This window comes from Plecotus auritus (genome assembly GCF_963455305.1).
Source record: "Plecotus auritus genome assembly, chromosome: 9".
Classification (NCBI taxonomy): domain Eukaryota; kingdom Metazoa; phylum Chordata; class Mammalia; order Chiroptera; family Vespertilionidae; genus Plecotus; species Plecotus auritus.
Window position 1 is genome coordinate 3,644,449 of NC_137783.1, and position 18,037 is coordinate 3,662,485.

Here is an 18,037-nt window from a genome sequence, read left to right on the forward strand (position 1 = left end):
CACCTGTCTTAGCTCAGCATCTGTAACAGCTTCCTGTGGCCGCGGCCAACCACGAGCACAGCCTCGGAGCTTCAAACCACAGACGTTTATTCTCCCACATCTGGGAGGCTGGAGGTCAGAGGTCAGGGCATCAGCGTCTCTGCACAGTGTCTTGGAGAAGACCCAGTCTGTCCTTCCTCCTGTAGGTCTCCTTTATTCACATAGAGCGCTTCACTTCCGACACGCGGGTCACCGTATGTCTGCGCATTTTCCCCACCAAGCAATCCTCTGCGACACCGGCTGGGTGTCCCACGAGTTAACTCCATTCTGACCCTGTCTACCTGGAGAGAGCATCAGACCCCACAAGGTAAGGTCTCAGCCCCACAAGACTGCCCCGCCCACTTTAGATGCCAATCCCACGGCCAGCCAGTCCCCTGTGCTTTTGACTGATGGGCTGTCAATCTGAGTTTCCCACAACCCCCCCTCGGGTTCACTTCATTTGCTAGCAGGGCTCACAGAACTCAGAGAAACCCTAGGTTTATAAAAGGATGTGATAAAGGACACAGATGGTGGCCCGGAGAAGAGATGCATGCGCCAGGGGGAGTTGGGTGGGCCACCCTCCCGGCTCATGGAAGTGCTCCCCTGATCTGGAAGCTCTCTGGACTGTACTTTGGGGGGTTTTATGGAGGATTCGTCGCGTAGTCATGTTGGATCATGGACTCCATCTCCAGCCCTCCTCCCTTCTGGAGCGCATGGTGGGGAGGGGCGGTGCCGAAAGTCCCAAGCTTCTCATCACGGCTGGGTCTTTCCGGTGACCGGCCCTCACCCGGGAGCCACGCAGAGTCTCCCCATTGGAACAAACACTCCTATCAGCCAGCATGTTACAAGGGTTTCAGGAACTGGGGTCAAAGGCCAAACATTAAAACAAATGATGCTGTTAGCGCTCTTATCACTTAGGAAATTCCAAGGGTTTTAGGTGCTCTGTGCCAGGAATGGGGAAGAAGATCAGGTATATACTTCCTGGGGTTTTGTTGTTGTTGTTGTTAATCCCCACTGGAGGATATTTTTCCATTGATTTTTTTAAAAATATATTTCTTTATTGATTTCAGAGAGGAAGGGAGAAGGAGAGAGAGATAGAAACATCAATGATGAGAGAGAATCATCGATCGGCTGCCTCCTGCACGCCCCCCACTGGGGATCAAGCCCACAACCCAGGCATGTGCCCTTGGCCAGAATCGAACGTGGGACCCTTCAGTCTGCAGGCTGATGCTCTATCCACTGAGCCAAGCCGGCTAGGGCTTTTCCATTGATTTTTAGAGAGAGAGAAGCATCGATATGAGAGAGACACATCCATTGGTTGCCTCCGGCATATGCCCTGACCAGGGCTGGGGAATCAAGCCTGTAACCGAGGTACGTGCCCTTGACTAGAATTGAACCCGTGACCTTCAGTCCGTGAGCCAAGTCTACCCACTGAGCCACACTGGCCGGTGGATTCTAAGTCACAGTGTCACACGTGGCCCTCTCGCCTCAGAGGGGCACCAGGCGTTGCATTGAGCGTCCTTCCTGGTCCACGAACCTCGTGTTGGCAGCTACCCCTGCGAGAACCCGTGGGCAAAAGGTCACCTTGTGAGGTTCCGGGTGGACATGAACTTGGGGCAGCACCGTTCAACCCCGTCCAGCATCTGCTGCAGCTGGCTGGCCGTCCTTTTCCACGGAAGGCCTGAGGGGTAGCAATTACACTGGTGTGTCTCCCAAGACCACACCTCGTCCACCCACCTTCTCTCTGGAGCTCTGACCTCAGCTGGAGTCTGCGTCCCCAGCATCCCAGGTCACCGTGTCACCGACCTAGGAGAGCGCTGGGAAAATCAGAGCATAAAAAAGGAAACGAAAGGAAATGAAAATGAAAGCATAAGGATTATGTGCGTGCTTACGGCTAGCCACCTCTGAGGGACTTACCTGCTTTTGACTTGAAAAATCTCTGCTTCCTGCTGTCTGAGCCAAGCAGAAACAGGAGGTTGCTAGTCTTTGAAGCCTGCAGGGTAGTCGGGTTGCACTTGGAACTTCCCTGCACGGAGTCGGTAGACACCTGCCCTTCCTTGGCGCTTGGCTGGCTTTGCGGCCCGCGATCCAGCAGGGAGGTCAGCAGTCACTGGGGCGGATGAAAGGAGGAAGAAAGCCGACGCGGGGAGATTGCATCCAGGACCACAAAGCACTCTTTCACCAGGAAGGGGCTCCCTGCCCGCTCCCTCCCTCCTCCTCACTGTCATCGCATTTCAGATACAGGAGGCTCTGGGCCCAGAGGGACTTCGGAGTGGGACGCAGCTCCCCGGTCTTACAGCCCTTCCCTGCCCTGAACATTTCGAAACAGAATTGAAAATCTCAGAAGCGCGTGGACTATTCCCTATGTCCTTCTCACCGGACGTCCTAGCAGGGCGTGACAGTCCTTTCCTTGGAGGTTTCTGATCGTCCTTCCGTTCTTTTGTTTCTTAGAACTAGGAATTCTCGAAGGCCACAGCGTTCTGTGACTGTGTTGATAAATACGGAGGAGATGCAGCAGGTGTGTGTAGAGGCGTTGGGCGGTGGGGGGGACAAGAAAGCTCCAGGCAGGCTCTTTCTGGCAAAGCTTCTGGCCGTTCCGTTCATGCGTTGGACAAATATTTACTGAGCACTCACTTTGTGACGCGGGGTGTCTCCCAGGTGAAACCGAGTTAACACGAGGAATCCCAAACCCACAAAATGCTAACGTCTCTTAGTGCCCACACAGTGTGTGGGGGTCTTTGGGGGGAGGAGGAAGGCGGAAATAAACGTTTTCAGTAAATTTTTGGAATTTACGAAAGTTGCGTCCCTTCGTCCTGAAACGAAATGTTTTCCAGTTTAGACAGAGTCCCATGTTCGCCACGTTTGTCCTGATAAAAGTCTCACCGCGTTTCAGGCTAATCCCCGGGTCCGAGTCCAGGCTCTGCCGTTTTACCAGCGGTGTGGCCTTGGGCAGGTGACCTCAAAGCTCTCTGATCCTCAAAGCTCTCTGCTGGAAGGCAGGCACGGTGAGGGCCTGGGACTGTCTCAGAGGCTACTGGGAGGTGAGGGCCACGGTGTGGAACGTGTGAAGGGGGTGGGCCAGTGTCCACGGCCACGGCCACGGCCAGTGCCTGCGAATGTTCCTGTGGCGATCAGCACCGTTGCTTGTCACACATCTGCACGGCTCGCCTGCTTCTAAGAATCCGGTGCATGTTCTGCCTCGGTACCGAACTCCTCCCTGGGGGACCCTCCGGAGCCCCAGCACTGCCTTGGGGAGGAAGGGAGAAATCTAGCGATTCTTAGCAAAAGCTAAGGAGCCATGGGTAATGCTCATGAGGTTAAGGCCTCAAAACCCAGCTCTCCCATCTCAGAATCAAATGGGCCAATGTCCTCTAGCCCTGCAGCCTGGGCGGTTCTGGAATGAGCTGGCAGCCCTCAGAGAGCCAGGCAGCCAGGGCTGGCCGGATGCGAGGGCCCCTCCTGTGGTTCTCGGAGTGGGGAGGGGCCACCCGCTGGTCTTTCTCAGCTCCTGCGGGCTGAGGGCCCATCTCCTCAGGGCTCCCTGCCCTTGCACCTGCCGGGGCGGGGAAAGGGCTGTGGTAAGGGACAGGGAGCAGGAGGGGGCACACAGGCGGGAGCAAAGGTGAGAAGTTTCTGGCCCTTCCTCACGCTGACTCTCACTGAGCCGGCCTCGCTCCTCGGGGGCTCACGTGGCCAGCCAGCAGGCCCTGTGAGCTCCCTGCACCGCGCTGAGCGCCAGGGGTGACAGGGACAGAACGGGAGGTCTCGGTCAGCTGGTGCTGGGACACCTCATGTGTCCTCCGAAGATCTTGCCAGCGGGTGCCTTCTCGGTCAGGGACGGCTCAGGAGGCCACTGTCAGAGGCCCAGCTACAGCGTCACCTCCCCCAGCTACAGCATCACCTCCCCCAGCTACAGCGTCACCTCCCCCAGCTACAGCGTCACCTCCCCCAGCTACAGCGTCACCTCCCCCAGCTACAGCGTCACCTCCCCCAGCTACAGCGTCACCTCCCCCAGCTACAGCGTCACCTCCCCTGCCCTGTTCCCCCGTCGCCGGATGACAGAGGCGCCCCTCCTGAGGTCCGGGAGGCACGGTGTCCAGGCGGGGTCTCGGGCGTCCAGCACAGAGCGTGGGTGCAGCCAGGGCTCCCTCAGTGCCGTTGAGTGGAGGACCCAAGACTGTCCAGGGCCACCAGGGTGTATGCTCACTGCTCACCACACCCCCCTGGCCATTCACTGGACAAGCACTCTCTCTGGGCAGCCCCAGGCGTCAGGCCCTCTGCTGGCCGGGACCAGGCCACCCGTCCCAGCCGGGATGACCCAGTGGTTCGCAGCGTTCTGCCATCTGGCCTTGCGCATCCATGGCCTCATGCCATCCTCGCACCGGAGATCACCCCCCACGTGCAGGGGAGGCACTCGCCTGAGCTCTCACACTGACAGCGGCGGGGCCGAGGGACCAGGTCCTTCCCACAGCAGGTCCTTCCCACAGCAGGTCCTTGCTGCTCGCCCCGCCCTGCCCGCCCTGCCCGCCCTGCACGGAGAGCACAGAGCACAGCTGGGCCCGGGGAACTGACATCTGTCCTTTGAGGAATAAAAGCTCTGCTCCCTCCCAGCCTGGCCTGTGTGGCTCCGTGGTTAAGCGTTGACCTATGAACCAGGAGGTCCTGGGTTCGATTCCGGTCAAGGGCACATGGCAGGTTGCTGGCTCAATCCCCAGTAGGGGGGAGTGCGGGAGGCAGCCAACCAATGATTCTCTCTCCTCAGGGTTGTTTCTATCTCTCTCTCCCTCTCCCTTCCTCTCTGACGTCAATAAAACTATATTTTTTAAAAACCTGCTCCACCGAAACTGGTTTGGCTCAGTGGATAGAGCGTCGGCCTGCGGACTGAAAGGTCCCAGGTTCGATTCCGGTCAAGGGCATGTACCTTGGTTGCGGGCACATCCCCATCAGGGAGTGTGCAGGAGGCAGCTGGTCGATGTTTCTCTCTCATCGATGTTTCTGACTCTCCCTTTCCCTTCCTCTCTGTAAAAAATCAATAAAATATATTTAAAAATAAAGTAAAAAAAAAATAAAAATAAAAACCTGCTCCCTCCCTGGGCAGCAGATGTCCCCACACTGGGGAAGGGCTGTGCACCCCCCGTCCTCCCACTTCCTGACCTCCGCTCCTCCCGCCCTGCAGTCTCCTTTTCTTTCTCCTTCTTTCTCCCCAGCTCCGTCTCCCGAAACACAGATGTCAAAGCCTAGCGGTTGTCAGCAGTTGGTTTATTAAATAGCTGATAGCCGATCCGTCCGGGGGAGGCAGGCGATAGCAGGCGTGGCCGGGACATCTGCCTCGCCCTTAGCTGCCCCCGGGGCCCCCACTGCCCTGGCACCTCGTTCCATGTGCACACTCGGAGTTACCGTCCCCAGCACGTCCCTGTTCGTGCTTGTGGAAGAATTGCTGCCCTGGGCACCGTGCCCGCTTCTAGAACGGGAGATGCTGTTTGCTTTCTAGTTTCCCTCTCGCTTCGGGCCAGGCAGGTCCATCGAGTGCAGAATTTCCTGGCGTGGGTCGAGATCATGGACCGACAGATTAGAAAATAAAACTCCAGGCTGGGACACGGGCGTGAGGGCGCCTGTCAGGAGGATTCGGTGCATCTTTCCCCGCTGGCTCCTAGCTCATCGCTTCCACCTAATGAACGGAGAAGGAGATGGTTAGCAAGTATTTGTCCTGGCGGGCGGGGTCGTTACTGGGCGGGGGAGGGCGGGGTGCCGGGACCCTGGAAAGATGCTGGTGGGGAGGGCCGACTTTGGAGGAGGTGGGAGTTAGGAACCTTCTGGTTTGGGTCTGGGAGTCCCGGCAGGTGTGAGTGGACCATCCTATGGCTTCCCGACTGCGCCACCTGCTGGTCTTCTCTGGCATTGTTCCCGGGCTTCCAGCGACAGCGCATGCGTGAGACAAGAGTCCGCCCCGCCCCGCCCCGCGTCGCCTTCCAAATTCGGGTGCAAGTTGAGCCCATAAAACAAACCGTGAAATGACAATACTTTCATCACGTGAAACCCCCTTCTTGGATATTCCTGTCACTCGGGCTTCCTCTTTCTAACAGCACGTTGTTATTATGGGTCTGTCTGCCCCGTTGGGCTCTGAGCATCCGGGGGACACCCTGCACCCCCAAGGACCTGCGGTTGGTTCCCAGCCCAAGGAGGGGCTCAGCAAGTCTGGATGCATCAAATGAGCAGGCTGCGCCCTGAGCACCGGGAATGTGGCTGTCGCTGCTCCTCCCACCAGCTCGGAGCGGAGCCTGGGCCAGAGAAGCCACCTGTGCCCCGCGGACCCTAACAGGCAGGCCCGGCCGCACTCAGGTCACAGAGGAGGAACCCCCAGAGGTGGAGGGGCCCAGGCGTGAACCCGGACCCACGTGCCTCTCTCGTGCACTGGGCTGGCTGCCTCCTGAGTCTCCCCGGGAGTCGCCAGGGCTATTCCAGGACAGTAAGCACCCTGGGGACGGCTCTGGGGTCACCATCACTCAGGGGCCCAGGCGCCCAAATGCTGCCCCTCCCCCTCGCTTTGCTGAAGACCCAGGACAGCTCCTGGGAACAGGAAGGCAGAGACCTGGACACTCAGGAAGGAGGCCTGGCAGCTGTCTTCCCGCAGCCGTGCTGGGATCTGGGTTTGCAGCTCAGGGGTCGTCCTGCGCACCTACTACGCGCCAGACACGCAGAGGCATCGCTTCCTGCCTGTGGAATCTCCCGCACCGGGACCTGTGCTGAACGCCGGCGTGGAACACGCTTCCAAGTGGTTTGACGCCAGCCCCTCCCCACCCCACTGTGACCCCCCGGCGTCCTTCCCAGGGAGGGCTGGGCTCCCTGTGCCAGCAGACACCCCTTCAAGGCAGCGCATCCCTGTCAGCGCCTGACGACGAGGCGAGCCCTCCCTTCATGCTCTGTGTCCAGAAGTCACTCCGTAAATATTTGTTGGATGAATGAACAAAACAAATCTCTGTTACTGGCTCCTGGCCTCACTCACATCAGCGTTTCTTTAAACATTCGTGAGTGTCGCAATGTTTCCCAGTGTGAGACCAAACCATTGGGTGAACTAGGCCTGCGTCTTCTATGAAAGCGTCTATTTATTAATATTCCCCAAGGGGAACTGTCTGGTGTGCCGCTGTGCTGCTGTCATCACTTCCCATAATTGGGTGGTGCGGGCTGTGGTTTACCGGCGGCATCAGCGAGGAGCACTGGGGCCCCCGGACTGCCACTGCAGGGGTTTAGTGGCACCAGGTGGGAGCTGATTGGTTAGCGGGTCAAACAGGGCCAAGAGAATGCTCTCCCCACAAAACAGTGAGTAGAGGAATCACGGAGATGCCCCGCAGATGTGGCTTTTTATGGTCAAACAAATAACGGGTAGGATCTTTACTAGGACACCTGTTGGGGTAATTTAGAAATGGGGTACATCCTATTTCTGAGTGCCACTGGGGGCTGGCGGTAGAAAGGACTTAGACAGAAGTCAGCATTATGAGGTCGAGCCTGTTGAGAAAGGCAGTCCTATAAACAGTCCCCCGTGGTCAGAGGAAGTGCGTGAAGGGCGGTCCTGAAGGGCAGGGCCCCTTTATTTGGTTCACTGTTATGCAGGAAGTGCCCGTGAATGAATGAATGAATGCATGAATGAGTGAATGAATGAATGAATGAAGCTACCATGGACTGACTTAGATTAAATCCACATGTGACCCTGCTTCAGGCATGAAGTGGGCCAGGTCTTCAGAAGGGACCCTGGCCCCCACGACCCCTCCCGGCAGGAGTGGGGTGTGCACCCACCATGGCTGGGGTGTCATCCGGGGAGGCCCTGAAGCAGCTGCTGGGGTAACGGAACACGGAGAGTTCTTTTCTTCGTGGCAGTTTGGAGGTACATCTTCCAGGTAACCAGAGGTTGCTTATAGATAATTCACGCTCCTTGTTTGGCCCAGTTAACGCTTTCCAGGGGCGGGGGCAGCTCGTTCCTTCTTGAGGGACAGTGACACCCCCTGCTGGGCTGGCCCGGCTTCTGCCCTAATTAGCTGTTTACCCCAGAGGCCCGGGCGGGAAGGTGGATTTATTTTTAATAAAAGAAGATTAAAAACGGTGCATCCGAAGCATATTCAGGGAGAGGGAACCAGATTAAAACCCTCCCCCAACCGTGGGTAGCGGTGGGCTGGCAAGGAGTGGTTTCCCTCGGAATCACTAAAACTTCTCACTTAGAGTCAGGAGCACCGTCAGCCCCACCAGTTTCAGATTCGTTTGTTGAGTTGTGGGTGCAGGTGCAGGTGACGGAGGGCCTGGCCCCCCCGGGGAGGGGCAGCCACGGGCCGTGTGATAAAGGAGGCAGGAGGGGTGGCCCGGCCAGCACCGGGCAGCGTGGGGCCACCTGGCACTCGGCAAGCCCAGGTTCCAGCTGCAGGGCCAGCCCACGGCCACGCAGGCAGGCAGGCTGCCCCCGGTTGTCCCAAGAGAAGCCACGTCTCCGGACTGTATGTGGCCGCTCCCCTTTTTTAAATATTTCAAACTAATTTAAAACCTTTTCAAGTCATAAGCGTCCTAGCCGGTGTGGCTCCGTGGGCAGAGCGTCAGCCTGCGGACTGCAGGGTCCCGGGTTCGATTCCGGTCAAGGGCACGTACCTCGGTTGCAGGCTTTCAGCCCTGGTAGGGGGCATTCGGGAGGTGGCCCATCAATGTGTCTCTAAAAGTCAATGGAAAAATATCCTCGGGGGAGGATTTAAAGAATAAACAATAAATAAAAAGCATACACCTGCCTACTCCTCAAACCCAGCAATTCCACGTGTAGGCGTTCGCCCCTGAAAAATGAGAAACATCTGTCCACAGAAAGACGGTGACCCAAGTTCACAGCGGCTTTGCGCACCATGAAAAACCAGCAACAACCCAAGCGCGTACCCGGGGCAGAGAGTGACGGGCAGTGGTGGTGGCCGCGCAAAGGGAAGCCTTCGGCGCCAGGAGGCTGGTCCTGAGGAGGCAGCATCCGGCTGCTCTCCCTCCCGATCAGACACCTGTCACCAGGTGGCTTCGAGACCAGGACAGTGACAGAGAGCAGGGACTTGACAGCAGAACCCTTGAATGGCCAGGGACACCGTAGGCTCACCAGCCAGCCCGTCACATACATCACCCTCAGATCCTTCCAGAAAGGAGCAGTGGACGTTCTTAGCCACCTTTTCAGACGCAGGGGAAGCGAGGCGCAGTGCTCACCTGCGGGCAAGTAAGGATGCGCGTGTCGGGACAGCAGGTGGCCTCTCTCTGGCCACAGGTGCGGCCACAGAGGAATTTAACCTGCACCCGCCCAGCTGCAGGGCCCACCGTCCTGTCTCTCCGGCGCCTCCGAAGGTCGCTGTGGCCGGCAGCTCCCGGCAGAGCCCCAAGCAGGAACACAGTGTGCCGGGCCCTGCCCTGCCCCACACACTACGGTTTCAGAGGCCGCTGGCCGCTGCCCAGCGGGGGGGCAGGCACCACCCCGAGCCTGGCGGGAGGGCAGCGTGCTGGGCTCCGGGGCCCTGGCTCCCCACGTGGCCGAGTGACCCGCTGAGCTCGGGGGCCAGGAAGGCAGGGTTCCTGCCATCAGCTTCCCAAGAAGGAGCCCCCACCCTGGGAGACCTGGAGACCCCTGTGATCGGCCTGTAGTCCTGCCAGCCCTCACTCCCTTCCTGCCGCACCCCAGGCCGGCCACCTCACCGGGGCTTTTCTCCCTCCTGCCTCTGCCCCTCCCGGGGTCCCCTTCCTGGTCCATGTCCCCTCGGGGCACAGTGACCCCCTGGGATGTGCGTCCCCCTCTCTGCCCTACGAGACCGTCCTGTGGTTAGTGACCTACAGGGCTCTCCGCCCGCTGATGGCAAACTCCGCGGAAGCAGAAATAAGACTGGGTCCTGTCCATCCTTGGCCCTGAGCTCCTCACTGGCCTGGCCGGGGGGCTGTGTGGGCCTCAGTTTGCGTTTTCTCGAAGCCACCTGTGACGTGTGTCTGAGCGGGAGGGAGAGGAGCCGATGCTGCGTCCTCGGGACCAACCTCGGCTGCTCGCCGTTGGGGACTGGGTGGGAGGACCGGGGACTGAGTGGGAGGACCGAGGACTGGGTGGGAGGACCGGGGACGGAGTGGGAGGACCGGGGACGGGGTGGGAGGACCGGGGACGGGGTGGGAGGACCGGAGACTGGGTGGGAGGACCGGGGACTGGGTGGGAGGACCGGAGATGGAGTGGGAGGACCGGGGACTGGGTGGGAGGACCGGGGACTGGGTGGGAGGACCGGGGACGGGGTGGGAGGACCGGGGACTGGGTGGGAGGACCGAGGACTGGGTGGGAGGACCAGGGATGGAGTGGGAGGACCGGGGACGGAGTGGGAGGATCGGGGACTGGGTGGGAGGACCGGGGACTGGGTGGGAGGACCGGGGACTGGGTGGGAGGACCGGGGACTGGGTGGGAGGACCGGGGACGGAGTGGGAGGACCGGGGACTGGGTGGGAGGACCGGGGACTGGGTGGGAGGACCGAGGACGGAGTGGGAGGACCGGGGACGGAGTGGGAGGACCGGGGACTGGGTGGGAGGACCGGGGACTGGGTGGGAGGACCGGGGACGGAGTGGGAGGACCGGGGACTGGGTGGGAGGACCGAGGACTGGGTGGGAGGACCAGGGATGGAGTGGGAGGACCGGGGACGGAGTGGGAGGATCGGGGACTGGGTGGGAGGACCGGGGACTGGGTGGGAGGACCGGGGACTGGGTGGGAGGACTAGGGACGGAGTGGGAGGACCGGGGACGGAGTGGGAGGATCGGGGACTGGGTGGGAGGACCGAGGACTGGGTGGGAGGACCGGGGACTGGGTGGGAGGACCGGGGACTGGGTGGGAGGACCGAGGACTGGGTGGGAGGACCGGGGACGGAGTGGGAGGACCGGGGACTGGGTGGGAGGACCGGGGACTGGGTGGGAGGACCGGGGATGGAGTGGGAGGACCGGGGACTGGGCAGGAGGACCGGGGACTGGGCGGGAGGACCAGGGATGGAGTGGGAGGACCGGGGACTGGGTGGGAGGACTAGGTGCTTGTGGGGCTGCAAGCTTCCCTGCGGCACTTGGGCCGTCACTGTCCACCAGCTGACGTGCAGGGTGCTTGCAGTGAACCCACCCAGGATGGGCGTTCGCTCCAAAGATGGGGAGTCACTGGGCCCCCGGGACACCTGGAACCAGGTCACATGACCAGCCCCAGGGTAGCTGCCTACCAAAAAGTATTAGAAGGGCATTGGATGGGTCCAGCCAGTGTGGCTCAGTGGTTGAGCGTCAACCTAGGAACCAGGAGGTCAGGGTTCGAGTCCTGTCAGGGCACAGGTCCGGGTTGCGGGCTCCATCCCCAGTGTGGGGCGAGCAGGAGGCAGCCGATCCGTGATTCTTTCTCATCCTTGAGGTTTCTCTCTCTCTCCCCCCATCTCCCTTTCTCTCCAAAATCAATAAGAATAAAATTTATTTTAAAATTCACCGAAAGGAATAAAAAGGCAATTCTAATCAGAATGGCAGCTGGCTGGCTTTTGCTGGGAGCAAAAGGCAAGTCCGCTTTGTTGCAGATAAACTGTTTTGGTCTTCTCCGTTCCGGAGATCCGATGTATTTTATGCCCAAAGGCACGTAGGGGTTGTAAGGGTCCGGTAAACGGGTTCAATAAAATGGTGAACATTCAGCCCGGAGTTCATTACTACCCCACGCGTTATTTTTGTACTGATTCGTATCTGTGCTTACCAAGTGGCTGGTGAGCGCCTTCGGAGGGTGAATGTCCGGGGCCTGGCAAGTTGATTGATCTGGCGACATAACTGCTCCAGGAAAGGGACTTGGAAGGTGGGCCGGGCTTGAAGGCTGCAAGGTGTAGTGCCCTCTGCTGGCCGTACCAGGAAACTCACTCGGTGTTAGATGCCGGGTAAGATGATGTCCTTTGGGTCAAGAGTGCTGGCCTCCTCTCCGACTGCTCAACATTTGGGGAGAGGTGTTTTCAAAGGAACGCATGTGACTGGGAGTTCGGCATCTATGAGTTGTGTTAAGCCAATGAACACTCCCTACCTACTCAATTCCTCTGTAATTTACTCAACATATTAAAATTATTGTAGCCCTGCCGGCATGGCTCAGTGTTTTTTTGTTTGGTTGGTTGTTGTTGTTGTTTTAAATATACTTTATTTATTTTTTACAGAGAGGAAGGGAGAGAGAGCTAGAAACATCGATGAGAGAGAAACATCAATCAGGTGCCTCCTGCACACCCCCTACTGGGGATGTGCCTGCAACCAAGGTACATGTCCCTGACCGGAATCGAACCTGGGACCCTTCAGTCCGCAGGCCAACGCCCCATCCACTGAGCCAAACCAGCCAGGACATGGCTCAGTGGTTGAGCGTCGACCTATATGAACCAGGAGGTCACGGTTTGATTCCCCGTCAGGGCACATGCCTGGGTTTCGGGCTTGATCCCCACTAGAGGGTGTGCAGGAGACAGCTGATCCATGATTCTCTCTCACCATTGATGTTTCTGTCTCTCCCTCTCGCTTCCTCTCTGAAATCAATTATATATATATATATATATATATATATATATATATATATATATATATATATTAGCCGTATTCAATAGCAGATTTTTTGTTAATGCAGTGAGCGGACTGGACTGGGCTTTCAAATGATTAATCGGGCTCTGGAGTGGGGGGAAGGTGGGGGCCTGGGGGCCTGTTTGAACAGCTCTGGAGGGAGACGGCCAGGCCTGCTCTTGGACTAAGAGCCGGGGTGCAGGCTGTGGTGTGGCCAGGGGACAGCAGAGAGGAGGACCCCGTGCAGGTGGCCTGGCCCCCAGCTGAGACACGGGCTGTCTGCCCCACGCCTTTCTGAGCCGGGGCTTCTTCCTCGGGGGCCGGTCTGCCCTGGGCCGACCTGATGCAAACTAGAACCACTGTGTGCCTGGCTGTCAGCAGACCGTCATCACGAGGACGCGGGAAGGAAGGGGGCCAGGCCTCTTTGGGGTCTGGGACGCTGCCTCTCAGAACCCTGGATCTCATGTTTGGGGAGTTTCTCCTTCCTGGGCCCCCCATGTCCTTGTTGCCTCCCTCTCCCCCTAAACAGACACAAAAGGAAATTAATCCCGACGGCAGGGCTCTGAGGGCCTGGGAGGGTTCCGGGGTGCCAACCTGGCTCGTCTGAGGGTCCGAGAGAGAAATCCCTGCCCACATGCAGTACAGACTGCACCCCTGTGGTTCCGGGACCCCTCCCCCCAGCTCAGACTGACACATCAGTGCTGCCGAAGCACCCCGCTGTCACCCGGTCCCAGCCCACCCGTGTCCACCTGGGGAGGGGCGTCCCCTGAGCCTGTCCCTGCCTCTTCCAGGTTCGCCATGGAGCCCTTCTGCCCGCTCCTGCTGGCGGGTTTTAGTCTGCGGCTCGCCAAGGCTTTCACGGTCAACGACAGCACCCCAGCCGGCAGCAACTGGACCTCCACAACCTCAGGTAAGCACCCTCCACCCCTTCATGGCTGCCGCCCACCCCCACCCCACAAGCCGCCCCGCCCAGGAGCTCACAAGGCCTTCAGGGGTTAGCTTGGCTGAGAGGGGAGGAGGGAGGCGGGCTGGCTTGTGTGAGGGGTGAGGGGTGAGGGGTGGGGGTGAGGGGTGAGGTGCTTTGGGCCTGGACGTCTAGAAAAGCAGGCTGCCTGGGATAGCTGGTGGTTCAGGTTCATTCATTGCCTGGAGCCCAGCCCAGGGCTCAGGAGGCAGCAAATAGAAGCCCCTGAGGCAGGAGACCACCTGTGGGAGCCCATTCAGACCAACCCCAGCCAGAGCAACCCCGGGACAGCCCCCCCCCCCCCCCACATTCCTTAAATACGGACACAACAGTGAGATGAAGACTTGTTAATATTTTTAGGTAAGATATGGGTATACCGGTCAGGATTGTTTTCAAAAATAAGAACCCTTACCTTTCAGAGACCCATGTTAAAGTATTTACAAATGATATGATGTCTAGCAGTGGCTTGAAAAAGAGTAAGTCACGGGGGGCGGGGGGGCCCACAGATGAACATGCTCAGCCTTGTCCTGAAAAGAAGGCTGGGTGGCCCATGGGTCCATTATTCTATTCTCTCGCCCATTTTAAAAAACATATTTTTATTGATTTCAGAGGGAGAGGGAGAGAGAAACATCCATGCTGAAAATCATCCATCAGCTGCCTCCTGCACGCCCCCTACTGGGGATCGAGCCAGCAGCCCCAGCGTGTGCTCTGACCAGGAATCGAACCATGACCTCCTGGTTCATAGGTCGATGCTCAACCACCGAGCCACACCAGCCGGGCTCAAGTCCCTAACTTTCCAGTTCCAGGACCAGATTCTGTGTAAGACACACACTGTGCAGGTTACACGTGCACAAAATGTGCGTGAGCACCTGAATTTGGGGAGAAAACTGCTCCAAGGTAACCATCTAGGCCCCCCACCCCCCACCCCCCACCCCCCGTCGGAGCCACACCCGTTTGAAATGAAGCAGACACTGGCTTCGGCATTTCCTCTCAGACTCCCTCTCGGGAGCAAGTCCGGCAGGGACAGCCTGGCCTGGCCCGATGTTTTTCAAAGTTGTATTTAGGTTGAGTTATTTCCAATGTTTAAACATCAGATAACTGTACATGGAAATGGAGTAGATTTCTTCTTTTGCAAAATCGGAAGAAGTGGGCACTCGGGCCACTATCCGCTTGGCCCCCACGGGCTGGGCTGAGAAGCGGCCAGCAGGCCTGCCCACCGGTGCTCCTGCTGACCTCTGCCCCCAAAGAGGCCGCCGCTGGCACACAGCAGACACCCCGAGGGGGGCCGCCGGCTCCATGCGCCACCTCTATCCCTGTGCACAGCCCCCGCCCCCCCACCCTCGGAGCCCCTGACAGAGCCCCCCGGGGTGGGCTGCCTGGGGTCCAGGTGCCCCCTGAAACTCCGGGGCAGGCTGCATCCTCGCCAGGGCCACCGCCCTTTGGTCACTGCTGAGCCGGGCAGCCTGGCTCCTGGGCGGTGAGAGGTGGGCACTTCTGCGGCAGCGAGGGGAGGGGGCCCTGCCAGGCCCTGCGGCTGCCAGGCTGCCAGGCTGGACGGAGATGGAGCCCAGTCCCCGGCAGAGCAGTGACTCCTCAGCTCCGCCCCTTGGCCTTAGGCTGCAGCGTGACACTGGCCAGGAGGGGGCGGCATTGGCACAGCCTGGACCGAGGATGTGTCCTGGGCGGGCCAGGTTGATGGTGGCGGGGCCGCCTCCTCACAGACCAGCTGTCCTCCGTGCAGCGCCGCAGCTAACAGTCATTTATGAGAAATAGAGGCCTTGGCCACGCTAGGGACCAGGGTGGGAGCGGGTTGGATGGCCTGCTCCCAGGAGCTTAAACCCGGGTGCTGAGATGCAGGGTGAGGGGAGACTGCGGGGCTGGGGAGCCCCCCTGGGCTCAGGGTCATGCTTGGGGCTTCTGTGAACTCAGATGGTAGCAGCCCAGGTTGCCTTGAAGGGGAAGGCCGTCCCCCCCCCTCCCACCCAGGTCTGTCCGCTGCAGGAGAAGGGGGGTCTGTGTCTGGAGGCATCAGAGCCCCTCGGGACCTACAGGAGGGAATCCTGGTGGGCTTCCTGGGGGAGGGGGCCTTTGATGTGAGCAGGGACATTTTGGTGAGGAGGGACCACATGGCCGGCTGGGGAGGCAGGAACTACATCAGAACATTGGGGCGCAGGTGGGGACTGAAGCTGGCAGCCAGGTCCCGAGACTCCCTTGGAATCGGGGCTTCTGGGGCAGGTCCCGGCTGTGCTGGGTCCAGGGGTGGGGCCTTCTAGTTGAGGAAGGTGAAGCCGGTGGATGGAAGGACAGACGAGGAAGAGGAGGGTCATGCCTGGAGGCCAGCTTTCCCCAGGGCAGGGGACCTGGAGCTCGGGGCCTGGGGGATGGGGTCACGGGGTGGCTGCGGGCTCTGACCCCCAGGCCCTGAGGTCCCACCGGAGGCCCTGGAGCCCCCCAGTGCAACCTGGGCCAGAGCTGCGGATGGCGGCACCGTCACCCTTCTCTACCTCCCAACTAGGGGGACAGGCAGGCGCCCTGGATCCCTGAAAAACGGGCCACATGTGGGGTGGGGGTGGGGGTGGGGGACTTGGCGTGGTGCCTTCACCACCCCCACCAGGGGACCTCGAACTCACTTCTCAGTGTCAACACTGCTACTTGTGAAGTGGGGGAGGGGGGCCTTCATGACTGCCATGGACAGGAGTGGGCTGCGCTGCACCTGTGAAGTGGGGGGCTGTGTGCAGGAAGAAGGGCTGGCCGAGGAGGCTTTATAAACTGTAACGTGTGGTCCCGGGTCCGGGAAGAAAGGTCCATGGGGAGGGACTGCATTACAGACTGTAGAGTGTGGTTCTGGCATTGGGGGGAAGAGGGGGGAGTAGTTGGCAAACTGTAGGTGGGGTTGTGGTGCCTGGGAGGAGGGGCTGATGGGTGCAGGGGGAGCTTTCTGTAAACTGTAGCGTGGGGTCCAGCATGGGGAAAGGGCTGATGGGAGGCAACTTTGCAAACTGTAAGGCGAGGCCATGTATCCGGGAAGAAGGCAGGTGGGAGGCTGTGAACTGCAGAGCGCAGTCTGGGCTTGGGACTCTCCCTGCCCGGACCCCCGCTCCCCCCAACCCAGTCCGGTCCTGACGGGTGCCCCTCTCGCCGCTAGAGCCGCAGGCCCCGGGCGCCCAGCCGCTGCTGGCCTGGCTGCTGCTGCCGCTGCTGCTCCTGCTGATCCTGCTGCTCCTGGCCGCCTACTTCCTCAGGTAGGAGTGTCCCTCCCCACCCCCACCCCGGTGTCCCTCCTCCCTCTCCCCCCGCCCCCGTGTCCCTCCTCCCGTGTCCCTCCTCCCTCTCCTCCCGTGACCTCCCCCCTCCCGTGTCCCTCCTCCCCCCTCCGTGTCCCTCCCCTGTGTCCCTCCCTCCTGGGTCCCTCCCCCGGGTCCCTCCCTCCCGGGTCCCTCCCCCCGCGGGGCCGCCCCGTCGGTCGGCGCAGGAGGAAATGAGCGCCCGGGGCTGCGGCAGAGAAGGGGCGTGGGGCCCGGAGGCAGAGGGCGGCGGGCAGAGGACGCAGCGGGGCCATGAGCTCCCGGAGCAGCTTCTCCCGCCTCACCTGGTGGGTGCCCTCGGGCGGCGGGCTGGGCGCGGCCCGGCGGAAACCTAACCCGTCTGTCTGTCTGTCTGTCTCCCAGGTTCAGGAAGCACAGGAAGGCCACGGTCAGCGCCGGCGACAGGAAGATGCCCAACGGGATCCTGGAGGAGCAAGGTGCGCCCGCTGCGCGGACCGGGGGGGGGGGGGCGGGGGGGTCTGACACGCGGGGCCGATGCGCGGACCGAGGGGTCCCCTGCGCGGACACACGGGGTCCCCTGCGCCCACACGCGGGGGTCCCTTAACGCCAGGATCCGATGCCCCACACACCCAGCGGGGTCTGATACGCCCAAACGCGGGGGGCTGTGGTCCGCGATACGCGGACAAGCCAGGGTTCAGGGTCCGATGCGCGGACACGCCGAGCCGGGGGCTCCGTCCCGCGCAGCGCGCTCCCTCCCGGCGCCGCGGTTCCGGGGACGCACGCCCACCGGGTGGCGCCCTTTCCACCTCCCCTGGGAGCAGACCTCAGAGGTGCGGGCTTTGGCGTCTGCGCACGGCTCGCACCCCTCGTCCTGACGGGGCCTGCACGCGTGTTTCAGGGCGTCCTCGCAGTCCTGTTAAGGGGGGGCTCAGCTGAGGCTCCGAGGGGCTCCTGGCCCCGCACCGGAGGGGCCCAGCAGGGGGTGATGAAGCGGAAGGATGGGGTCTGGGGGCGTTTCCCACCTCCTTAGGCCTCAGTTCAGCTCCTCGCGGTAAATGCTACTGAGAGGCACGTCGCTTGCCTGGCCGCACCTCGAGGTGCCTGGAACGGCGTGTGAGGCCTCTCGCGTGGGTGACCTGGCTGCTTCGGTCAGCGCCTGCGGAAGTTCTGTGGTTTGGGGAGCAAACGTGCTGCCTGTCAGGCTTCCAGGGGGATTGCGAAAGCGCCCCCTTCT

General features: G+C 60.5%; 1 protein-coding gene across 2 annotated transcripts in view; it reads left to right on the forward strand.

Moving 5' to 3' along the window:
* Positions 1-18,037, forward strand: part of PTPRE (protein tyrosine phosphatase receptor type E) — a 115,345-nt gene that overhangs the window by 68,463 nt on the left and 28,845 nt on the right. The window contains exons 3-5 of one of the 2 annotated variants that reach the window (XM_080642877.1): positions 13,365-13,483; positions 16,683-16,779; positions 17,206-17,279. In XM_080642877.1, the coding sequence (XP_080499003.1) occupies positions 13,372-13,483; positions 16,683-16,779; positions 17,206-17,279 (283 nt within the window). In that variant the 5' untranslated portion in view covers positions 13,365-13,371. Of the gene's footprint in view, positions 1-13,364; positions 13,484-16,682; positions 16,780-16,984; positions 17,130-17,205; positions 17,280-18,037 lie in introns of those variants that run through there. The other variant, XM_080642876.1, reaches the window with a different exon arrangement.